The sequence below is a fragment of the Xyrauchen texanus genome, chromosome 8 (assembly GCF_025860055.1).
Source record: "Xyrauchen texanus isolate HMW12.3.18 chromosome 8, RBS_HiC_50CHRs, whole genome shotgun sequence".
Classification (NCBI taxonomy): Eukaryota; Metazoa; Chordata; class Actinopteri; order Cypriniformes; family Catostomidae; genus Xyrauchen; species Xyrauchen texanus.
In genome coordinates this window covers 39,842,380-39,869,691 of record NC_068283.1, presented here as the reverse complement: position 1 = coordinate 39,869,691, position 27,312 = coordinate 39,842,380, and the positions used below count along the sequence as shown (strand labels likewise).

At 37.0% G+C, this 27,312-nt stretch overlaps 1 protein-coding gene across 3 annotated transcripts in view; it reads right to left on the bottom strand.

Annotated features, from left to right (window-relative positions):
- The window catches only part of LOC127647678 (SUN domain-containing protein 1-like), a 37,671-nt gene extending 26,467 nt beyond the window's left edge, over positions 1 to 11,204 (bottom strand). For 2 of the 3 annotated variants that reach the window (XM_052132080.1, XM_052132082.1), the window contains exons 1-2: positions 8,669 to 8,902; positions 4,315 to 4,409 (exon numbers count right to left, since the gene is read on the bottom strand). In XM_052132080.1, the coding sequence (XP_051988040.1) occupies positions 4,315 to 4,409; positions 8,669 to 8,680 (107 nt within the window). In that variant the 5' untranslated portion in view covers positions 8,681 to 8,902. Of the gene's footprint in view, positions 1 to 4,314; positions 4,410 to 8,668; positions 8,903 to 10,953 lie in introns of those variants that run through there. The other variant, XM_052132081.1, reaches the window with a different exon arrangement.
- Between the last annotated feature and the right edge of the window lie 16,108 nt (positions 11,205 to 27,312).

Here is a 27,312-nt window from a genome sequence, read left to right as displayed (position 1 = left end):
GATCGGGATCGCCAATACTGAGATTTCAGATATCATAAGAGAAAGAGTGGTATCGGTGCATCCCTAATTGGTCTATCCAACCATTAATTTACTAGGAAACTGGTGGCAGAAAACTTTTGTCAAATGGCATTCAGCTCAACATGCCTGTGCTTTATTCTCACTGCGTTCATTTCTCTGCAGAGCTTACACAATTACTTTCTTTGTATGCAATTCTTGACCTGTCTGTCACACACCAAGTGACTCCAATTCATCACATCGCTGAGATTGCCAGCGACAGATGGCTCAACCGTTCGTCACACGATCCCACTGCTTTTTACAATGCTTTCTGCATTGAGACCAGTCATGCAACCTACTGTACACTTATTGCAGTGTGCACTCAATGGTACTGCTGAAACAACCCACTCAAAGGTCAATGGGACTGAACTGGTATTAGTAAGATTAGAGACATACTGCAAGACGCTGACCCAACTGCATTGACAATAAAATAAATAAAACCTGTATTTTTACACTTGCACAAGTGTGCACGAGTGATAGTTCACCCAACAATTAATTTACTCACTCTCATGTGGTTTCAAACCCATTTGACAGTCTTTCTCCCATGGATCTCAAAAGATGTTATGTTAGTCTTCATTGAATCTTTCTTCTACACCAGGGGTCAGCAACGTTTTTGACACAGAGTGCCATTTTTTATTTTCTGGTCAATGGCTGTGCCGAAAGCATGACGTGATTCCCGCTGTGTGCACAAGCCATACGCGCATCACAAGCCAATCACATTTTTGAAACACTGAATGTAGGCTGTCATCCGCACAGCCTGACTGAAGCAAAGCGTGCACGTTTACTCGCACGATTAACCGAACGTGAAGTGCTGTCGACTCGTGATGCGTGAATGGCTTGCACGTGCTACATGAGTCTGTTGGGTACTGCAGTCTCGTCACATTTTAACTTTTTATTTAGACTCCCATTCAGCTCATGAAATCCCACTGCATGATCATGAGGAAGGATTACATTAAGATGTAGATTGGAATGCAGGTGCGGAATATATAAATAAAATAGTCTACTCCTCTCTCGCCGTTGCAGGCGTACCAGTGAGTACCCGTCCGCGTGCCAATGCTGGCATGCATGCCATAGGTTGCCAACCCCTGTTCTATACCATGAAAGCGAATGTGAAAAAAAAAGATGTTGGGCATTGTTTTTGTCTCATTTCACCAAAGAAAGATTTTTAGAAGATTTTTTCAGCTCTGTAGGTCCTATACAATGCAAGTGAATGGGTGCCAAAATTTTGAAGCTCCAAAATCCACATAAGGGCAACATAAAAGTACTCCATAAGTCTCCAGTAGTTAAATCCATACCTTCAGAAGCAATATGATAGGTGTGAGTGAGAAACAGATCAATTTTCAAGTCCCTTTTCCTTCACTTTCTCCTTCCGTTTTCGGAAAAGGAGAATTTATGATAAAAAAAAATTACTTAAATATTGATCTGTTTCTCAAATCACACATATAATTTAGTGTCTTAACATATAAATGTAACCACTTGAGTAATATGGATTACTTTTATGACTCCTTAATGTGGACTCCTTTGGAGCTTCATAATTTTGGCACCCATTTACATGCATTATATGGACCTATACAGAGCTGAAATATTCATTTGTGTTCTGTAGAAGAAAGTCATATACAGTGAGGAAAATAAGTATTTGAACACCCTGCTATTTTGCAAGTTCTCCCACTTCGAAATCATGGAGGGGTCTGAAATTGTCATCGTAGGTGCATGTCCACTGTGAGAGACATAATCTAAAAAAAAAATCCAGAAATCACAAATGTATGATTTTTTAACTATTTATTTGTATGATACAGCTGCAAATAAGTATTTGAACACCTGAGAAAATCAATGTTAATATTTGGTACAGTAGCCTTTGTTTGCAATTACAGAGGTCAAACGTTTCCTGTAGTTTTTCACCAGGTTTGCACACACTGCAGGAGGGATTTTGGCCCACTCCTCCACACAGATCTTCTCTAGATCAATAAGGTTTCTGGGCTGTCGCTGAGAAACACGGAGTTTGAGCTCCCTCCAAAGATTCTCTATTGGGTTTAGGTCTGGAAACTGGCTAGGCCACGCCAGAACCTTGATATGCTTCTTACAGAGCCACTCCTTGGTTGTCCTGGCTGTGTGCTTCGGGTCATTGTCATGTTGGAAGACCCAGCCTCGACCCATCTTCAATGCTCTAACTGAGGGAAGGAGGTTGTTCCCCAAAATCTCGCAATACATGGCCCCGGTCATCCTCTCCTTAATACAGTGCAGTCGCCCTGTCCCATGTTCAGAAAAACACCCACAAAGCATGATGCTACCACCCCCATGCTTCACAGTAGGGATGGTGTTCTTGGGATGGTACTCATCATTCTTCTTCCTCCAAACACGGTTAGTGGAATTATGACCAAAAAGTTCTATTTTGGTCTCATCTGACCACATGACTTTCTCCCATGACTCCTCTGGATCATCCAAATGGTCATTGGCAAACTTAAGACGGGCCTTGACATGTGCTGGTTTAAGCAGGGGAACCTTCCGTGCCATGCATGATTTCAAACCATGACGTCTTAGTGTATTACCAACAGTAACCTTGGAAACGGTGGTCCCAGCTCTTTTCAGGTCATTGACCAGCTCCTCCCGTGTAGTTCTGGGCTGATTTCTCACCTTTCTTAGGATCATTGAGACCCCACGAGGTGAGATCTTGCATGGAGCCCCAGTCCGAGGGAGATTGACAGTCATGTTTAGCTTCTTCCATTTTCTAATGATTGCTCCAACAGTGGACCTTTTTTCACCAAGCTGCTTGGCAATTACCCCGTAGCCCTTTCCAGCCTTGTGGAGGTGTACAATTTTGTCTCTAGTGTCTTTGGACAGCTCTTTGGTCTTGGCCATGTTAGTAGTTGGGTTCTTACTGATTGTATGGGGTGGACAGGTGTCTTTATGCAGCTAACGACCTCAAACAGGTGCATCTAATTTAGGATAATAAATGGAGTGGAGGTGGACATTTTAAAGGCAGACTAACAGGTCTTTGAGGGTCAGAATTCTAGCTGATAGACGGGTGTTCAAATACTTATTTGCAGCTGTATCATACAAATAAATAGTTAAAAAATCATACATTGTGATTTCTGGATTTTTTTTTTAGATTATGTCTCTCACAGTGGACATGCACATACGATGACAATTTCAGACCCCTCCATGATTTCTAAGTGGGAGAACTTGCAAAATAGCAGGGTGTTCAAATACTTATTTTCCTCACTGTACATCTGGGATGGCATGAGGGGGAGTAAACAATGATAATTTTCCTTTTTGGGTGAACTATTCCTTTAAGCTCAATTAACAGCATTTGAAAATTATGCAAACATCGTGGTTACAGTAAGGCACTGTAAAGCGAACGTGGCCAGTCCTTAACAGGGTTCCCACAATGTTCAAGGCACAAATTTCCAGGATATTTCCAGGACATTCTGGATGTCCAACAAGTGTAATAATTAAGCATAAACACATGTCCCTTTAAATCAAGCTATTATTTTGGCGTTTGTGTTTTTGACGATAGTTTTTCACCTCCAGATAAGCAGTTTGGTCCATGGCCCAATGTGAATATTAATCCCCATAAAGCAGTTATTCAATTAAATAAATACATAGTCTGTGTTCTGTATCACTTTTAAAGCTAAACTCTTGAAAATGTTGAAACTGTTTTAACTACCTCACTGGCTTATTCATCTAAAATGCACTTAACTTAAAGGGTATTATATGATCAAATTAACATTCCCTTTTTAACCTCATAATTTACCTGAAGTCACAAGACATCTGTGAAGCCACACCATTCAACCATGCGTTCATCTGACCATTCAACATGGCACCTGACACCGATTACCATAACTGCTAACCAGGATCAAAACTAAAACTCAAAATAAAAAGTGGACAAAGACAAACGCTTTAACTAGGCCAGCCTAGTTTTAGTTTAAACCGTGTTCTTTGTCTACAACCACAAACTCACACGACTTGAACAATAAACAGGTTTAACCAGCCACGGAAATCCAAAAATGAGCAAATTCCCTCATTTGTTGAATGTCGGTAGAGTTGCAGTTCATAAAAATAGGCTAGTTACACAAATCTCTCCATTTACATGAAGCTTTAGAAAGCATTTGAGCTAGCCTACATGATGTACAAGATCTTTCATTTCTGTATGCAGGTTTAACATATACGGGACCACATGAAAACACAGAGAGAAAGGATGAATTTGAGGTTGGAAACAGCACTCTAGTTCCACCTAGTAAATTCTTCATCTTGTGAGCTCACCTGAGTGAATAGGTATAGCCGGTGTTATCCGGAGTACAGTGCGGAGGAGTATACGTGTGCAGGCGGGAAAAATCCATGGCAATTCCTTGAGCACGCTGTGAAGATCAAACGAAAAAAGAAATATAGACATCTAAAGCCACACTGACAACTAACGTGTGATGGGTGTGCCTTTAAAACAGCATGTTAACATTAAAGCTACACCCACAAAAGCATGCATACTATGGGCGCACACACACACACACACACACACACACACACACACACACACACACACAAATTCAGCCTGCCTCTGGGAGTAATCTTGAGAAGAATTTTGTGTCGTCTGCTCCAGGTGATTAAACATGGAGACAGTTCTTACTTTACACTATAACTCTTTCAGAGTAAATAGTGCGCTTTAAGGTGTAAACACTTCAGCCTAAAGTCCTGTCAATCAAACAGGATGTTTTAGATAAACAGACAACGTGAACACACTGTTTTACATTGAAAGATCAAAGCTCTCAAAAGGCAAAAATGTCCCTGAAATTCAAGACTGTAAATCACAATTATTATTTCCTTGATATTAATTGTTCCATGACTGTGAAAACCCTGTAAACCCTTAAAATCCCACTGAATGAAACTGTGCCATTTTTAACTAAATAAAACAAACAAACGTAAAGATTCATGCATTTCATAACATTCCATTGAATAGAATTGTCATTTTTACCCAAATTAAACTGATAAAACAAAAACATAATTTTAAGTTTTATGCATTTCAATTTCATAATAAATGTCAATCGATTTAATTGAGTAATCTTTAACAAAATAAAGAACCCTAAACATTTTGTGTATGTTTAATTCAGGACAATGGGTTTATATATTTTGTACAATTTGTTCTTGGAAAAACGAATGCTTTGCTGTGCGTAGTAATCTGTGAACCTGCAAACTATAACCAGACATAAATGATTTTGTTTCAACTTCAATCCAGGAGATTACAGAACACATTAGCAAGTAGAGACGAAAAGTCAGCTGAAATGAAAGAGTTTTAAACAAACCTATTCAGTATTTAAAAAGGACAAGACTATTGGATCATGTACCCTAATCTTCAGATATTAACATGTGTCAAAGTCTCGACCACTAACAGAGCAGGTGCACCTTATTCACGCTAGCGCCATCTTTGATTTTTGAGGGGAATGACAATGAGGTTGTGAGGGCTAGACTTATAGTCTCTATATACAGCTTTATACCGTTCGTGCCGTTGAAGAGACTTGAGTAAATCTCTCACAGCATCATTGTCATTCCCATTAAAAATCAAAGATGGCGCTAGCATGATTAAGGTCTATTCTTAATCTCTGTGGCTAAATATCAGAAGTTGACCGTCTTTATTTTGTTAATAATTTCTCTAAATTAGAGGTCAACCGATAGTAGATTTTGCCGATGCCGATAACTAAGGAGGCTGAAAAGGCAAATAGCTTTTAAAAATAAATAAAAAATATTCAGATAATTAAAATGCATTACATTCTTGTAGCAGAAGAGTTCATCATTGATAAGAAAATACAAAAAGCGGCTTTAGAATACAATGTATTGTTTACTACCATATTATTGATCATAAGTCAATCATTGACACACAGTTCACAGCAATCCATTACACGAGTGAATTTGTCAATCAGTTGGAGATTTATTATGAGGGCTTGTTTAAGGATGTACACCTGCGTCAGACATGCTTGTGTAGCGTCTCGTGTGCGTTGCGTCATAAACATAAATGTTTAGGTCACTGTGTCAAGTTAAATATAGTTTAATACTCAATCTTTAAACACATCTTGAGATCCCTTAGTTCACATTTGTACTCCTTCAAGTGTTTTGAACGCAAGAACGTAACGCATGTTTGTGTTGTTCTGGTGATGAAGGGTTGTTTTCTTCATTGTATAAACAGTGTGTTGCTCACACAGCTGAAGTTTCACTTACTGCCCTCTGGAGTAAACAGGTGGTACTACAAGCTTGCATTCCTCAGCAATCTTCCTTATTATGGTCCGGGGGCAGTGCGATTAATTGCGTACATTTCTGGTAAAATTAATCGCACTGAATTAACACGTTAAATCGACAGCCCTAATATATATATATATATATATATATATATATATATATATATATATATATATATATATATATATATATATATTTGTAGTACATAATTGATTTGATTTATTTTGTATTTTATTTATTTTTCCCTGTTAACTGCAATTTCTTTCAGATTTTACTATGTTGAAATGTCTGCATATGAAGATTTTGTAATATTGTGTGTATATATATAAAAAATATACTACTACTACTAATAATAATAATACAATATATAAAAGTATAAGTATCACATATACATTAATAGTAGTATAAAATTAATAACAGTAGCTTGTTTTGCTTGCAACTGGTTATTATAAACAATTATAAATACTTGATAAGTTCTGCAAGTAGCAGTAAAATAAGGTAATCATATAAAATGTATAATAAATATTAGATATAAATAAAATATACAGAACTAAAATTCTATATATAGATTATATAATTTATGTAACCTACGACTACTACTAATATAATTGCATATATAAAATACACATTTTTTGTCATTCCTTACTATGAAAGACGGAGACATTGAGGCTAATGAGTCCAAAAGGAATAAAATCCCAGATGCAGTTTATTGTTCAACCAAAATCCCAATAATAACCAGAGAAATTAAAATGTGGTGCGTAATGTGGAACTTTTAACTATAAATAAGCCGGAAACTCATTGGGTACTCTTTATAAATAACAGAGACTCCATTAGTGTAAGTATTCACCAAATTAAGCTTTTAATAGCCTCATTTCACCAGATGAGGAATAAAATATCAGCAACCAGGGGTGTAGATTCCAGGGGGGATGGGGGGGGTAACACCCCCAATAATCAAAACAAGTGATTACAGATATATGAAAAGACAATATACAGTATATCTAACATAAGCTGTTATGTTATGAGGGGAGGTAAGGACGCAATTCTTTTAAGATGCCGCAAAATTGCTTGTTCAGTACAGTACGGAGCAACAATCAGGATGGACTAGCCAAACAAAAGCAACGACTATATCAAAGCATCAGGGAGAATAGGAAAACACAAGTTATATTTATTGTTGGGATTTTGTGATAAAATTGACATAATTTGAAGGCGGAGACTAAAATGGAGTTCCTCCTAAACACTTCTTCTAGTTAAAATAATGGAGTGCGACACATTTGCTGATATGTACCATATGTACTGCATATAACCATATATTATATGCAGACTACATGCAGTTTGGAACAAAGACAACTATGTTGGTGTTCTCTGAAATAGAAAGTCCCCACCAAACTGAATACAGTATGGCGGTGGGACAAAAGAATGGGAACCACTGCTCTAAATGATTGTGTTCTGTCTCCAAAAACTCAAGACCCAGCAAAAATGATCACCAATACCCAAGAGACAGGCTGAACCCCCAAAACTGGCATTCCACAAGCCCAAACAAGCACAGCTATGTCCCAAACATTCCACACTGATATACCAATAGAACAAGTCAATGGTGAAAGCCAGAAGCTCATTTTCTCTGTGCAGAACACAGTCAAAACAGTCAGGCATTGTTTGAATCTTCAAACAATTGATTCAGATTTACTGCCTCATGCACTTCTGCACGCAATTTGCATCTTTGTGCTAATGGACAACGTGGATTTGCCTTTACAAACACGATAGACGTGCAACTCTTCAGATTTGACGTCTCAAATTTGTCCCTTCTGCAACGTGGGTTGCGCTTCAAACACCAATGAGCTGCTGCCTACGTCCATTTGGGAATCGTAGAGGCGTTCCGAACAATTGAATCGACTCGCATACGAACATTCCGAACATTTGAATCGACTCGCATACGAGCGTTCCGAACATTTGAATCGACTCGCATACGAGCGTTCCGAAGCGCGCGTTCGATTCAATTGTTCTGAACAAGTCAACGATGCCCAAAAGTGGCATCTAGGTAGGCAGCTCACTAGGTTTTGAGCCGCAGCCTAGGATTGCAACATTGTACCAGCGCAATGTTTTAAACGCGTAAATACGTTCTTGCGCACTTTAATAGTGTTTACATCAGGGGCTTATATAAGACCATGACATTTAATGCATTACATATAATATATAAACAAATGCCCGACTGCGTGCAAGACAATGGAGGGCCGTTTGCCTTTGGCTGTCAAGAGTTTGGAAAGAAATGAGCTTCACTGACTGTCTCCCATTGACTAGACCATACATCTTAAATATAAATAATATAAATAAAATCATTTATCCGTGCATATGGCTTGATGTAAACCATACATAAACAAATAAACATGCCACCACTTGCCAGTTTGACCATCAGTGTCTATAATCTCATGTTGTTTTGAAAATAATCCAGTTGAGAATTGACAACCCAATCCGAGGATGCGCAAAATGTGTGCCGCATATCGGCCAAAAATAAAGAACAATAAAAATATATTTATTATATAATCAAAAACTCAGTATTGAGGCTCCACAACCTTCGTGGGAAGAAACAAAAGTTATGAGCTCGTCTCACATACACTTCCAAGGAAAATCCCAAAATGGCTTCCATAACAGAAGCCAGACGGATAAAGCAGTGAGAGCGCCCCGCCCACTTTCAAGTCTCATGAACTGTCAATCAAGCGGTGTCCTTTAAATCTATTGGCGGAAAGACAAAAGCCGCGCCTTCCCGATCTACGTCACAAAGCCTTGGCTATATTAAGATCCAGGCGCGCCAGTTTGTTAAAGGGCCGGAGGATTCACCTCAATGCGAGGCTGCTGCGGTAGCGTCACTATCTCACGCCAAATGTAGTTTCACATATCACTTTAAATTCGACTTAAATTACTTAAGTATACCACAGACCATGTGTTTTTACGTGAGAAGAACACCGTATGTCAAAAGTATTGTTTCACTGGTGAAATGATTGGAATTCATTGAGTCTGCCTATTTTATTCAACAATTTGACTTAAAGGGATAGTTCGCGCAAAAATTTAAATTCTCTAAAATTAATTATTTACTCACCCTCATGCCATCCCATATATGTATGACTTTCTTTTTTCTGCAGAACACAAATTAAGATTTTTAGAAGAATATCTCAGCTCTGCAGGTCCTTACAATGCAAGTGAATGGTGACCAGGACTTTGAAGCTCTAAAATGTACATAAAGAGAGCATAAAAGTATTCCATAAGAGCCAAGGGTTCAAATCTATAGCTTCAGGAGCAATATGTGATAGGTGTGGGTGAGAAACAGATCAATATTTAAGTCATATTTTATAGTAGATGGCGATATGCACACAGAATGTGAATTAATTGCCCATAAACAATGAAGAATGTGAAAGTGGAGATTGATAGTAAAAAAATACTTTGATCTGTTTCTCACCCACACATATCATATAACTTCAGAAGACATGGATTTAACCACTGGAGTTGTATGGATTACTATAATGAGGTGTTTGTGCATTTTGGGGCTTCAAAATTTTGATCACCATTCACTTGCATAGTGAGGACCAACAGAGCTGAGCTATTCTTCTAAAAATCTTAATTTCTGTTTTGCAGAAGGAATTAAGTCACACGCATCTGGGATGGCATGAGAGTGAGTAAATGATAAGTGAATTTTCATTTTTGCATGCAATACCCCTTTACAAATCAGTACACCACAATAAAAGCAAGAACTGACTTTAGACAACAATAAAATATCCCAATCTGACACCGATACTCAAAGCCCTTAAAAAGGTCAACATACAAAATAAAACAAAAAGTCCACCCATTATACAATGCCTAAAAAAATTCATCCAGTGCTTCCATTTGGCAGTCACAAACCCAAAGCACTGTACAAAATATTGCACAATCATTTGCAAATGATTCAACAGCAGCAATCGACCAAGACTTATAATTTGGACTCTGATCCCCAAAGATAAACCTAAGATTCAACCTTAAGATTGGGGGGGAAACAGTTGCAGTAGAATGCACATTCAGTACGTAAAAGAAGAACATCAAAAAATACACAAATGTTCTGCACTCATTTAGTAGATCTACAACTCTTTAAGAAATGACACTTGCCCCCAAACAATGCTTTGCATTCTTATGATTTATAGCATGTAAAAGCAGATGACTGTGTCAGCTTTTATGCAAGCCCCAGTCAAAAGTACAGGATATACCCTCCATACACTAAACACTTCAGTAAATACTTCAAGGCTACAATACACGACGACGACCATCTACTGGTCAATGAGAATACTGCGCAAATTACATTAAACAAGCCAAGTTGAACATATTTGAACAGGGAATGTACAGGACAGGGTTGAGTTGCATGAAATTGCATGAAATATTACATTAAAGCTCACATTACACATTCAGTTCTGCTTAGAGAACAAAATAATGTTGCAAACACCTACCTTTCAGATGCATAGGGATGCAATACTTTAAAAGGCGATAGGTTTTGACTATAATGTAAGAAATAAAATATGTGCATTATATAGACTATATGTAGAGTTCAGCATTAAATACGTTTCCCTGTATTATAGCCATTATACCGCTATACTGCACTATGTTATTAATCAGTGACGATACTATTAAATAACAGTTAACTACAAAAATAAGTCAGCCACTTACTGTTTCTTCCTGAGTTACTTCTGCAAACACACTCGGGCGGCGTCAGTGGTCAAAGTCCACTGCAAGTGACCTGTCGCTATACCTTCCTTCAAATACAAACCATTCACACAGATTTAACAATGGAATCGACGACTTAAATTATTACTGTAGCAGGACAACTCTCAGCTGAAATGACTGTCTGTCTTGACTCTTGAGATTGAATGCGAGTCAAGTTCAACAACATTTCCACGCGGTAATGGGTTTGTTTGAGCGGCGGAGAGGCGCGCACTGTGAGCCATGTGAGGAAAGCCGCGCCCTTGGGTGGAAGCCACGCCCACGCGCATGACGGTTTCCAATCTGCGTTCTCGTCTGTACTTGCTTTTTTGTGGATTTGTGAAATGTCATTGTATTTTTATTGTATTTTATTTATTTATTTATTTATTGATAGCCCCCAATCTTTTGGAGGCATTACAAATCATTTCTTCTTCTATGTCTTTTATCTATTTATTTTATTTTATTTGTATTACATCATTTATTTGATCTATTTATTTTGTATTGTTTTTACATTTATTTTCCTGTTAACTACATTGTTGAAACGATATTGTAATATTGTAACATAAATAAAAATAATATATATATATATATATATATATATATATATATATATATATATATATATATATATATATATATATTAAGAATAATATCTAATAAGAATAATATAATATATTAAGTATACGTAAAGTTAAGTATACACTAATAATAGTATAAAATAAAAATGTCTTGTTTTACTGAGACAATTATAAATACTTGGTAGTTCTGTAAGTAGCAGAAAAATGAGGTAATAATAATATTAATAATATAAAATGTAGAATAAATATTATATATATATATATATATATATATATATATATATATATATATATATATATATATATATATATATATATATATACATATAAATAAAAATATACATTGCTACAATTATATATGTCATTTATGAAACCTACAACTACTGCCACTACTACAAATATAATTATATGTCTGTGTGTATATATATATAAATAACAGTTAGTTCCGGTCCTCGAATCTGATTGGACGAGAGACGTTCCATGAGCACTGATGGACTGACAGCATCAGCACTCGGATGCTTCACTGTGTGTATCACTCCGCTTGTGTTCGTGCTGTTCTAAACTAAAGTGTAAGAGCAGTGCAGATGTGTTAAGAGCTACTGTGTCTTTTTTTTTTACATTACATATGTTAGCCAGCAGATGGCAGCAAAAGATCATTTTTGTGTGTAATATGAGCCAGTTGGTGACGTGAAGTGAATCTGAGTCAGCCGTTCACATGCGTGATCGCTTACTACACTTACAACACTACACTACAAAAGCAGGGAAATAGCTTTAAATGAACAACTTCAGCATTATAGCTCATAATCAGCTGCTCATCACAGCTGAGAGACACAACAGACTTATTAATTACACAATGTGTGCTGTTTAAAATGGCGGAGGACATTGCACTTTCTATAGTGATCGACTCTTGCTTGGATACATAGGGGCTTGGATGCTATTTTTTCACTGAGAAAGCTGATCTTCAGAACGCTGACAGCATCTCTGATTGGGTGTGGCAACAGGTGAATGCACATGCTCCGTGTCTCTCTCTCTCTCTCTATCACAAGTCGTGATACTATTTCTGAAGTGACATTTTTGAATTGCTAACGGAGGCTTGAGAGCATCATTTGGTTTGAATCAGCAATATACACATGTATATATACAATTACATATAAATGAATAATAATATAATAACATTAATAATAACTAATAATATATATGAATGAGAGTAGTTTGTTTTGCTTGCTACTGGTAATTATAGACAATTATTAGGTCATTTAATAAGCATCTTAATATCTGTGCTGTACTCATACAGTCTTTAAAAAACTCAATAATGAATTCTTGTTTTTTTCATATATATATTTATTACTGTAAATATAAAAATTGGAAAGTACGTTAAACCTTTATCATTAGTAGAATAATTAATATAGATTGTAATTAAACATAGACTAATAGCCGATAAAGATTGTAATTATTACTTGGAATTAATTAATGTATTTATTTATTATTTTTCTATTTATATGAAGTACATATATAGTACATTTATATGCCTATTGTTTAATTATGTGAAAATTGGGAGTCACGGGTTGCTGAGTGACTCCAGCCAGGTCTCCTAAGCAACCAAATTGGCCCGGTTGCTAGGGCGGGTAGAGTCACGCTGGGTTAACCTCCTCGTGGTTGCTATAATGTGGTTCTCGCTCTTGGTGGGGCGTGTGGTAACTGAGATTCGTCCTCCACCATCCGGATTGAGGCGAGTCACTACACCACCACGAGGACTTAGAGCACATTGGGAATTGGGCATTCCAAATTGGGGAGAAAACAACTCTCGCACATGTGTCCTGCCTTGTTTTTGTCGCCTGTTGCGTGCATCGCAAGGCAAATGCCACATGCCTAGGTTTTGTTTAGTGTGAGAGTGCGTGGCATCGCTTTGTTTGTCGGTTGGCATGGGCATATATTGCCTTACTGTCTTGGTGATGTGCGCTCGTGCCATTCGGGTGTTTTGTTGTCTTGTGAGAGCATGTGGCTTTGTTTTATTTCTGTATTACCATGTGTCTCTCTGTCTTAAGTCATACCCCGCCTCCTTGTTTGCTTATTATTAGTTCATTTTCCTCACCAGTCCCTGTTAACCTGTTTGACTCCTCGCATGTGTGCTGTCCAGTGCCAGTTTGTCTTGTGTGCTTGTGTATCCAGTCGGTCTTTAATGTTCCAGTCGGTCTAGTCTTGTTGGTCAGTTGGTCCTGTTTTTTATTACCATCCCTACCTCGGTCCAGTCAGTCCTGTTTCCTGTTTCCCCTGCCCACATTATATTTCCTTTGTGTTTACTTTTATTGTTTCTCCCTCTTGTGGAAGTTTGTGTTCCAAAATTCCGGAGCCTCATCCTCTGCACATCCTGACATTAACAGCGCTCGCTACAGCAGATCTGGGATGGAATCTAATCGCAAGTGATCCTCCCTATGCCCTACTCACTCCAAGGTGCAGAGCCCTTGAAGTGGGTACTCTGAAAGGAACACGGCATTACTGTATGAACGTACCCTTCATCTTATGGAAGGGCCCATTCATTTAGTCACTTTCGTTTGAAACAAGCTTTCGAGTGCCCTTTGAGGGAGCAAAAATGTAATTTTGAATTCGCCCCAGAGCATCAAAGTGGCATCATGGAGTATCAGCAGTTTTTTTCAACCCCATCCCATAAAAAGTCGCACATAATTTACGAGTTGGCTATTTCGTATGGTCACGTACGATGTTGTTCACATAAACTCGTGCGGCTTCATCGCGTCCAAATTCCCGGATGTCTAATGTGGAAGTAAGCACGAGTTCAGCGCACGAGGCGTTAAGGACATGCTTATTGATATTATGCCCTCACCCAAACCCCTTATCTAAACTTAACCGATCAGTAGAGTGTGTAAACATGATCGGAAGCTGTTGTGTGTGACAGAAGCAAGTCATTGTGGCGTATTAGATGGAAACGATGTCCAGCGACGTCATTGGCTGTAGTGAAAGTCGTGGGATTTCAAACAAGTGCAGTCGCATGATATCATACGAATTAGCCAAATTTAGAAAAGTCGTACAAATCCTGACGATTTCCACGCTAAAAGCTTTTTTCTCCAGGCCATAACTTGATATTAATTTAATATGTGAGTGAAATAATATGTTTTGTATTCTACTCGCGAACTTTCCGATCGGCACGATGATTTGACCGTATGTTTGACTGTTTGTGTAGATTAAATAATCATATTTCATAAGTTCTGACTTCTAAATTGTCCTCAAATTAAAAAGCATCTGGTAAGAGTTTGCTATATTGCCTGCATGCACTGTTAAGTGATTAAAACGACACCAATTGTGTGTTATTGAGGCGAGTATAGTTATTGATTATTTTGATGATTTCTTTATCAGCACAGAACATCAAAAGTATGCCAAAACATGTTTACGTTTGATTATTTAGGCGACTCAAGAGCATGTATACAGATACATCCTCATTTATGTTCTGCCTGGCAACACGAATAATAAACACTATTGTGGCAGCGGGGGCGTGGTCAAGCCCCCTTTACCGCTTTCTCTCCCGATCGGGCGCTTGACCACGCCCCCGCTGGCACAGGGGCGTGGTCAAGCGCCCCCCCGCTGCCACAACTATGTTACAAACTTTTGACATGTTTACATACTTTGAACTCATTTTTGATGCTACAATAATTTAATAAATACTTTAGAATCCAGAAATTAAATTGCTTGCACTTGTTTATTTATGAAACCTGTATTTTGCATTTTGGCTGTGCAAACCAACACAGGTCAGATGAAAACACTGTCATGATCGGTCATAGCACTCCAAGATACCATGTTTTTACTATGACACATGTCAAAAACATGAGATTATTAGCTACAAACCATGTCTGAGAAAAAAAGTAAATTTAAATAATGGAAAAAATGTGCTGACAAACACACCACTACACATAACAGTGAAATGCAAATAATATAATTTGATTACTGTACCTGCATTTGTCATTTGTTTAGCAACTGTAAAAGCCTTTATGATGGCCTTATCAGCATTGTGGCTGCTGTATTGTTCATCTATAGAAGGAATTGGGATGATCAGTCCATTACTATACTTTTAAGTAATAACACTATCTCAGTCATTTTACATTGCAGTATTTTATTCCAGTTGTGTAGATTACTGTATCATAACAATGGACAGCTGTGAGGAATTCTGCAGTCAATGATGCGCCAGATGACCTGCAGTACCGCACCTGCTCAAGGGGTGGCGCACTCTCTCATCTGAAAGGACAGTTCCTGCTCCAGTTGTGAGTATTTGAAAAATATAACAATATATTGTATTTAGATTTGTCCATCATTTTTGGGTGGCACACTATACTTTGCTGGTATATTGGAGCAGTGGCTCAGAAGTTAAAGCTCTGGGTCACTGACCAGAAGGATGGCAATGTTTGGGTTCTTGAGCAAAGCCCTTCACCCTATCTGTATCATGGCTGACCCAGCTTAGCTGGAATATGTGACAACAAATGGCTTGTGATTTGAAGAGGGTGCTTTGAAAAAACCTTTAATAGGAGTAAGTGGAGAAAGCAAATGAGGAATGAGGTGGTGTGATTCGTGGTGAAAGATTTGGGCTGGTAACTCAAAGGTTCTGTTCAAACCCCAGAGAGAGCCAATTCACAACCAATCAACACTGAGTCATCGTAAAGGGCGATGGTGCCAGTCAGATCTGCTAAATGAAGAATTATCGAACATAATACCAGGAATGTAGTAGCGGTTGAAAAAGAGAAATAAGCAAGAAAGTAGTCAATTAGAAGACACTTTTATCCCAAATTTCCTCAAGGTACAGGGATGATTTTCATTGGGGAACAGAGCCAACAACCTTCCGAATACCAGGTCTGAACTTGAGCTACTACCATCACTACAATGATCAGTTTTGGAGTTTTCATTGAGAAGAAAGTTTCCTCTCAACAGTTTGTGTCTATCCCTTTGATCAGACCTGGGCAACTTACGGCCCGCGGGCCGGATCCGGCCCTTCACATGGATTAATTTACGCAGCTCATTTATCCTAAAAGTGTTTTTGTTTTTCATTGGATATTTTAGTTATCTTGCATTGGGACCAAACGCGCCTCCACAAGCATTTATCATGCTCAGAGTTGCCAGATAAGCAACAACAACTTGCGCAAATCGAAATATATTCCGCCTAATGTTATACTTATTTAGCGCATCCATGAGTGCGCTCTTTCTAGCTCTCGCTTTCCCCTTTGAACAAATTTATCGATCTGTAGTGCAATATTCTGCTCAAGGAAAAGTGTTATACGGCCACTCTGTGCCCATTCTTGAGGCTGCTTGTGATGTTTGGTGCTAATAGTTTGTGAGTAAACGTTCTTAGTGATGAAATTAAATGTAAAAGCAGATCTCGGCATCATTTTTTTTTTTCTCCTTTTCTCCCCAATTTGGAATTCCCACTTCCCAATGCGCTCTAGGTCCTCGTGGTGGTGTAGTGACTCGCCTCAATCCGGGTGTCAGAGCAATATTTTAGTCATTTTTTAAAAACTCAAAATCTCCACTTTCACTTTCACTTTCTTCTTTTTTGTTTTTGGCGATTTATACATATTACCTCCTACTGGTCAGGGCAGGTCAAAGGTGGAGATTTATAGTTAAAACTGACAAAAATATTGATCTATTTCTCACCCACACCAATTATATAGCATCTGAAGACATTAATTAAATCACTGGAGACATATGGATTACTTTTATGCTGCATTTATGTGTTTTTTTTTTTGGGCTTCTGGTCACCATTCACTTGCATTGACCTACAGAGCTCAAATATGTGTCTAAAAATCTTCAATTTTGTTCTGCAGAAGAAAGAAAGTCACATCTGGGATGGCATGAGGTTGAGTAAATGATTCATTTTTGGGTGAAATATTCTTTAAATTGAAACGTTTACCTGTAAAATATGATCTCCAAAAATATTTTTTACGTGTTAACTGTATATATTTTTTCTTATCATTATATTTTCACTATTATTCTCACCCAGTGAGAAAGCTAAAGGTGACTGCGAAATGTTGATATATTCTAAATATTTCACAATCCTATATGCAGATTTTGTTTTATTTTTTTACTGTTAAAAACTATATATGAGATACGTATGAGATATAGAGGTATAAATATATCTCATGGTTTCTAACCAGTCTATAGAATAAAGCACAATAATGTCATTTTTTATTTTCACATTTTTATATTTTTACAATTTTGCACTTACTGTTACTAACTTATTAATGACCCTGTTTAAAAATAAATAAATAAAATGCTGAATTGGCATTATGTGTGTGTATATATATATATACACACACACACACACACACACACACACACACACACACACACACACACACACACACACACACACACACACACACACACACACACCAGGATGAATGACTCGACTGTGTCTTTACTCTTTAGGTTTTCCAGTTTGGATTTGCCCTCTCCCTCAATACAGGCTCCTGTTGTTTACATAAGAGGACTAAATCAAAGCACAGGATAAACTACTAGAAACAAGCAGAGCCTTTAATTTTAAATGCTTCATCTAATTGTGCTCTTGTCAATGAGTCCCTGTAGTGTAGTATGTAAATGTCACTAAAGTTTACTCAGCTGTACAGAGACCAATGTAAAGATAATTACATTGAATTACATTTCATTTCCTGTGCTCTTTCTGTTTGTAAATGGGTCCCTGTGGCATAATGTACATGTGTTTTCTTCAAGTAAGAAGAGCAGCAGAGGGCACTGTGTCACCTCAGTGCGATCAAAACTGACATACGTTCCATATTCTCTGTCTCCATTTTTATGTTTTGCTCGGGAAAAGGGATCATTTGGTTTGTGTGTACAATTGCAGTGTTTTATTATTGATCGTGTGGCATTTATGAAAATACAGTGGCTATTCCCCTTTTTTGCCCTAAAGTAAATGTGTACAAATGATTATTTTTTCAACACACTCTTCAAATTCTGGCACTACTGTCCATTAGTCTTTCTATCCACTGTTTGTATAAATGCAAACAAAATACATTTTGTGGCAAACAGGAAAAAGCTCAAAGCACGAAGGACAAGATCATTTTGTCTGTGGCCAAACAGAAATCTCTTGATAGAAAAAGAGGTGAGTGGAAACATTTTAAGACATTAATAAATGAATGAATAAATACTGTAGATGAATAAACTAACAAAAGGATGAATGAACAAACAAATAATTGAATAAATACAAATTAATGAAGAAATGAACAAACAAACAAATAAATGAACAAAAAAATGTATGAACAAATGAATGAATAAACAAACAAATTAATGATTGGACAAACAAACACATTAACAAAAATAATGAGTGAATGAAAAAACAATGAATAAACCAATAAACATGAATGAATGAACAAACACATACATGAATAAATAAACAAGTTAACAAACAAATGAATCAATGAACGAACAAACACATGAATGAACAAATGAACGAATGAATAAATTAAAGTAATAAATAAATTAACAAAAATTCAATTAATGAATTAACCAAAAATTAATGATTGAACACACAAACAAATGAATGACTAAATTAAAAAACATAAAAACAAACAAAAAAATGGATGAATGAATGAACAATGAATGAACGAATAAAAGAATGAATAAACAAATGCATAAATAAACAAACAAACGAATGACTAAGTTAACAAACAAAAAAAATGGATGAATGAATGAACACATGGACGAACAAACACATAAATGAATGAACACATGAATGAATGAACCTTCAAACAAATAAACAAACAAAAAATGAATAAACAAACAAACACAATGAATGAACAAACAATGAATGGATGAATGAATAAAAGAATAAATGCATAACTAAACAAATGTATAAATTAACAAACAAACAAATGAATAAACAAACAATTGAATGAATGAATGTATGAACATCATTGGTTCACTCACTGATCTGCTCCTCAATGGTTCGCTGTATTTCCAGGTCAGACCAGGAGAGCTCAGAAGACCAACAGTCCTCCTACAAAAAGGTGAAAAGTTACAAACAAACACTCATAGGCACAAAAAACTGCTTACAGAAAAACAGACCCTTTAATTCCTCCAATTTCTACAATACGTACAGACAATATTTTATATTTGCTCACAGTTTTCCCAGTATACTATGCAACAGGCTTTAAGTGTGTCTTGTGTTGAAGTATCCTGCAGCTCCAGTTTCAGTCCAGAAGCTACCGTGACGTGGGTCAGTACTTCACCTATAACTGCTTTTGATCACACAATCTCCCCCTCCTGCCTTTTCCACATTTCTTGTCTTGAAATTCAATTCAATCTAGGGTGGACATTAACGGCCCTAAAGAGTAATAGCAATAAAGCCTGCCAAAAGCATCAGCTGACGATTAAAATGGGATGAATCATTTTGTCAACTTCAGAGTTTTGGATCAAAACTGTATTAAATTGTGAAGAATTACTCTGTGCAAATGCAATATTGCTCTGTAGGTCCTCACAATGCAAGTGAATGGTAACCAAATCGTTGAAGCTCTAAAAAGCACATAAAGGCAGAATAAAAGTAATGCATACGACTCCATTGGTTAAATACACGTCTTCCATGAAACAGATCAATACTTAACTCTCTTTTACTTTAAATTCTCCTCCCTGCCCAGTAGGTGGAGAAATGCCTGAATAATGTGAATTCACCAAAAACACAAGAATGTGAAAGTGAAAGTAGAGATTTACAGCAAAAACTAAAGACCGAAATATTGATCAGTTTCTCATATCATATCACTTCTGAAGACAAGGATTAAACATCTGGATTACTTTTATGCTGCCTTTATATGCTTTGTGGAGCTTCAATGTTTTGGCACCCATTCACTTGCATTGTATGGACCTACAGAGCTGAGATATTCTGCTAAAAATCTTAATTTGTGTTCAGCAGGAAAAAAAAGTCATTCACATCTGAGATGGCGAGAAGGTACATTTAAATGGATATTTTTGGGTGAACTATCCCTTTAAAACTAAACACGTGGTGTTTCAATTAATCAACCATTTTTGATAACATCTGAAGTATTAATATTTCAGTGTGCGATGAACAATTTAAAAATGTGTTTCAGGAGTTACAAGAAGACCACAGAGGAGAGATTTATGTGCAAATGTATAATTATTCCAAACAATTCCTCAGAGGTTCTTATATATTGTAACAAATTAGGCATCACAGGTGTAAACCTTGAAATGATACCACTTGACTGGCCCGCAGGGCTGTGTTCTCAGCCCACTACTGTATTCCCTGTACACACATGACTGTGTGGCAACACATAGCTCCAATGCCATCATTAAGTTTGCTGATGATACGACGGTGGTAGGTCTGATCACTGACCATGATGAAAGAGCCTACAGAGAGGAGGTGCACACTCTGACATGCTGGTGGCAGGAGCACAACCTCTCCCTCAACGTCAGTAAAACCAAGGAGCTTGTGGTGGACTTCAGGAGGAAAGACGGAGAACACAGCCCCATCACCATTAATGGAGCACCGGTGGAGAGAGTCAGCAGTTTCAAGTTCCTCTGTCCACATTATTGAGGAACTCACATGGTCCGTCCACACTGAGGCCGTTGTGAAGAAGGCTCACCAGCACCTCTTCTTCCTGAGACGGCTGAGGAAGTTTGGAATGAACCACCACATCCTCACACGGTTCTACACCAGCACTGTAGAGAGCATCCTGACTGGCTGCATCACCGCCTGGTACGGCAATAGCATCGCCCACAACCGCAAACACCTGCAAAGGGTGGTGCGAACTGCCAGAAACATCATCAGAGGTGAGCTTCCCTCCCTCCCGGACATATACACAAGGCGGTGTGTGAAAAAAGCTCAGAGGATCATCAGGGACTCCAGCCACCCGAGTCATGGGCTGCTCTCACTGCTACATCAGACAGGTGTTATCGCAGCATCAGGACCCGCACCAGCCGACTCCATGACAGCTTCTACCCCGATGCAATCAGACTTTTGAACACTAAGTAATGAAAGTAATTAGTACAGTAATCTAATCACACTGTCGTATATGTAATCAGTAGTTAGTAATGAATTACTTTTTAGAATAACTTACCTAACACTGATGAAGTTAAATACACATCATTACACACATAACACAACTTTTCTAAAGCCTGAGGAATGTGAAAATATACAAGAAAAGGTTCATTTTAAATTGCAGCAGACATGAATTCATGTGTTTCGTCAGTATTGCATGATTTTCATTCGCACATTCACAAAGAGACATTAAACACCACGTCCCATCAGATCTCCGATCTATCCTTATATTAGTCATGGCAGTTGTACTGTAGTTAAAATAAATTATAAAACACATTTTCAACTTCAGGGTCCGTGTGATGTCTTATGTGCCAGCTGCAGCTGCAGGGTAATCTGATCTTATTAGAGCAGAGGTGAACATAATGAACGTGAAATATGATTTATATTAAATCCTTCTGTTACCCACCACAATACAAATCTATCTGTCTACTAACTATTGGTCATTTTCAGCACAATTTTAAGGCAGCGCTCATAGGAAGCTCTTCTTTTCTGCTGTCTGAGGGGTGTCAAACTCAGTTCCTGCAGAGTTTAGCTCCAGCCTTGTGCTAACATGCCTCCAAATCTTTAAGCACTCCTGAAGACCTTAATTATCTGCTTCAGGTGTGTTTAATTAGGCTTAGAGCTAAACTCTGCTGGACTGTGGCCCTCCAAGAACAGAGTTGGACTATGGCGTTAGAAGTTGGACAAAACAGCGCAATCGCATAAACACAGCGCGCAAGTGAATTTCAACAGTGTGAGCACCATGATACAGCTCGCACGTAAAATTTAAACCTGCAGAACTTGCAAATCACAAACTCCAGCACAAAAAATATGATTGTGCACACAAATTAACAAGTCTCACACACGCACGAGTTATTATTTTCTGCACACAAGTCGGTTTTGACACTCAGGGGCGGGGCCCAATCCTTTCTGTTAACAAATGTTATTGGCTGCTGATCAAATCCTGTATTGATTGGCTGCATCTCGTCGAATCTCTCGTGATTGGCTGTTGTTGGACAAGAACAGACAGAAAGTAGGAAGGATGATGCAGACAGTAAAGAGGTTATGGTTTCTTTCCAAATTCCTCCTTAATTTCTTGTAGCTGTAAGATGTTTTGTGCGTTTATATATATATATATATATATTATGTGTGTGTGTGTGTTTGCACAAAACATCTTACAGCTACAAGAAATTAAGAAGAAATTTAGAAAGAAACCATAACCTCTTTACTGTCTGCCATCATCTGATTCCCAATCTTCCCAGTTCCCTCCTTTGGAAAAATAAAACCCATTATATTAGGAAATCACAGTTAGTGAAAGAGTATGATAAGGGTGGTATCAACGCCTTGGACTTTGAATGACTTTGGGGCATTTACGTGTAAATGGTTGAAATCATACTTACTCTATGTGATAGATCTCTAGATCTCTATTTAATAAAATAAGTGGGCTTGAATTTCTTTTAAAATGTGATTTTGAGGTAACTAAGATTACTATTATATTATCAAACTTCCACGAACAACTTCTCCAATACTGTAAAATTATATTTACCCACAACTTTTCTCCCCATGGATCCACCCTATGGAATAACAGGTTCATTATTAATATGAAATCATTGTTTAAAGTGATTGGTATGAGACATGTATTGTGTTTGTGAAGGATATATTAGATGATAATAGTAACTTTTTGGGACATTTTGCCTTTTTGCTCAAGTATAATCTTAACCACACTTATAGAGAATATAATAAAATGTGTAAAGCAATACCGTTATTACAGTTAATCCAAAATTACATGACAGTAAATGTAATAATAAATTAATGATTTTTTAAATCTAGAATGTTTTTGGATTATAATAGAGGATTGTGTGTACAAGTCCCAAATATGAATGCCTTGTCCATAGATAACCCACATTTCAAATTCATCAAATGGCCCATTTCCCCTAAAGTCAAAGAGACTCACTTTAAAATGATTTATAAAATATATCCGGTTGCTGACTTTCTTAGAAAGAGGTTTAAATTGGAAGTAGATCCCTGTGTGTATTTTGTGAGGCAGCTGATGAGACTCTGGAACACTTGTTCTTGTTATGTCCTAAGGGCAAAAGCTTCTGGTCTGATTTACTTAATTGTCATTTAAGATTGATGACGTCCCGATGTTTGACTTATCACAAATTCTCTTTTATATGGATAATGTAGATTCATCCCTAGCTGATTTGGTTAATATGATTGTTCTCATGGGTAAATATCACATTCATTGTAGTAATGGTTTATGAACGATTATAAATTGTATTTTTCCTCACTGAAAAAGTATCGTCTAGTAAAATTGTGTAGTGATATATCCAGACAATTGTTTTGATAAATATCCACTTGTATGCTACGTCTAAACGATGCTTTTATTTAAATTTTTTCTTTAATATACATTTTTTTCTCTAGCCTTTTGATCTCGAGACTTTTTTTTTTTTTTTAAACCAATACCCCCTTGTTGTTTGCTTTTTGTTGTGCAGTATTGTGTAGGGGACACTTTTCTTTCATTTACACTGACAATAACTGTATTGTTCCAATTGATGTATATTTCTTATTTCTCCACTAAGAGAGTTTTGTATGTTTTTTCTTGTCAAAAATAAAAAGTTCCCTCTTTCTGTCTGTTCTTGTCCAACAACAGCCAATCACGAGAAATTCGAAGAGATGCAGCCAATCAATACAGGATTTGATCAGCAGCCAATAGCATTTGTTAACAGAAAGGATTGGGCCCCGCCCCTGAGTGTCAAAACCGACTTGTGTGCAGAAAAGAACTCGTGCGTGTGTGAGACTTGTTAATTTGTGTGCACAATCATATTTTTTTGTGCTGGAGTTTGTGATTTGCAAGTTCTGCAGGTTTAAATTTTACGTGCGAGCTGTATCATGGTGCTCACACTGTTGAAATTCACTTGTACGCTAGTGATGTTACGTTCGTGAACGAATCGTTCTTTTTGAACGAATCTTTTAGGTGAACGAATCATTCTCGTTCACGTTATCCATTGACTCATATTTCTCGTTCACTGAAATTCCTCCCTCCACCACTGCGCGCCGCTATTGCGCGCATGCGCAGCTCAATGAACCGTGTAGCTCTGTGGACCGTTTCATCTGTCAAAGACAAAGAGTGACTAAACCTCGAGCCAATAGCCTTCGAGTATGATACGAGGACGGAGCATGTGATTTGTTGAATCTTGTGAACGAATATCCGTACTGTGCACGCGCAATTCATATCTTACATACAGAACATAACTCCTCGTTTAACTCGTTCTGACCAAACAAATAAAATGTTAACTAGCCTGCCTAGTATGCAAACAAATTAAAAAACACTTGTGATTTGGTCATCCGAAAAGAGTGTAATTTAAAAGATAAAAAGAGTGTAAAGACTTTGATCACTTATTTAGACTTATTTTATCCATTTAATGAGTAGGGCACCATTTTTAATAAAGTCAAATCAGTTTTTATTTTGTAACAAGTAAATACGTTAGTTGAACAACACATTTTGCCGCACCTGCTGCTGACGTATTTGTGTAATATGGAAAAAAAAAACTGAACGAATCAGTGAACGAATCTGAACGAATCATTTTGGTGAACGAACTAAAAATGAACGAGTCTCTGGAAAGAATCAAAATTTCCACCACTATTGTACGCTGTGTTTTTGCGCTTGCGCTGTTTTGTCCAACTTCTAACGCCATATTGGACACTTATTTATGATTTGTCAGCGTATTTCTGGTTTCGACGTCGTGATGTGACGTCACAGCGAAGAGCGCACGCATGAGCCTGTGTGAGTGCATGTCTGCAATGCGCATGCGTGACGCTGAGAGAGCTTTTTTTTTTTAATTATTATTATTATTGCATTAAACATATATATACATTGAATAATAACAGTGGGGACATATTGCTAACAAAGGGACAAATAAAAACAATACATAACATATCACATATAAAGATTACATTTTCATTGTGACATCCTTAAGGATGTTATATGTTTTTGAAGCCTTGGCGTTCAGAGGTTTAGACATATTATTAACAGAGGCAAAAAGCGATTTTACGTCAGCAGAAAAAAATTCTAAAATTAGTTTTCGATTGTATTACTCTGGCTTTGTGAAGATGAAATTTACCTAGAAGACAAAGTAACAATAAAGAACAATCAAATGTATCATCATTACAATGAATGTCTGAAAGAAAAATCATACTCTGTAATCTGCACCAATTTGTTAAAACATAAAAATAATAACAAGGTTATTTCTGTCCAAAAAGGTTTAGAGAAAGTACACTGATAAAACAAATGTAAAACTGATTCTTCTTCTATGGGATCAATTCCATGCCACATATATTTGCAAAAATATAAAGTTTTGCAAAAGAAAAAATTATTGAGCAAAAAACATTTTTTTTAAGAAGACAACATACTATGGTATAGACAATTATAATCTATAAAGTAAACATAAGAATCAATCAATAGTCCAATCAACTGAGAGAGAATAAACTGCAGATGCTGGCTATGTTAGCGAGTATGGCTAATAAATCCACCGCTTTAACTGATCGCTAACTTCTTTATCTGAAGCAAATGCTGTTAAAGCACATTTAATGCTAATTAAATAAAAGGAAACAATCAACTTTACAAACCTGAGATCCACCTGCATGCCTGTGCTCAGCCATGATGTTTGAGCCCTGGTGTTCTGACGATTTGTGCTACCCATCGATATGTGCTACTTACTGGTTATGCGCATGTGCAGACTCACAGTTTTGTTCTGCGTTACCACGCCCATAAATCTATGCATCCTTGCTGTGAGACTTGACAGTGAGCATTGCAATATCTTTAATCCTTTTTTTATTACATAATTTGACATGTGAACGTGTAAATGTTAGCATGCACACCTTATTTTCAGCATAATATAGCAATTAGCTATTTGTGCAACATACGTGCAAAAAGTGCCAGAGTGTGTGAAATGTGTACAAATCAGAATGTGCTAATGTTCATGTAGTGTGATATGGCGTGAGGCTTTAAAATAAATAAATAAATGTACTGTTTTGCCAGATTCAGAGTACTTTCATCATTTATTTACTTTCAAAAAACTGGGAGCATTATTTGATAGGGCACGTTGGTCTATCAAAATATGCAACTCCTGACATCTTAAAGAAGCTATTACAGAATATGCTGCTCCTGACATCTTGAAGGCATAATTACAAAATATCTCAACATACTCTCCATATTCATAAGGTGCATATGGAGTGAGTAGTGATGTTAAATAAAGTGAATTTGCACTGGGAGCATTATTTGATAGGGCACGTTGGTCTAGTATTGTTTTTTTTAATGACAGTGAACATAAGGTAAATATTCATGTGTCAGAAAATGCTAACTACCATATGAATATTTGTACGGTCAGCCAGCTGAACAAGAATAACTGAAAGTTTCAGTTAGGAAAGGTGTGCTTTGACAGGTCAAAGATGAATATTTTATGATAATTTTTACTTTTCACACAGTTTTAAAAAATAAAAACGGTACAGTATACAGTACTCATAACTTATAATTTTATTATAATTGTATTTCATATAATGTCATTTTTACTTGTTATGTCAAATGTGATAATTGCTGGTTCATTTAAAATATAAAAATATGCTCCCCATACACTTACCCTGTTTTAAATGAAATAACGATGTCTTAATATTGTGAGATTTACATCATTATGGAAACAGTAGCTAGAGAAT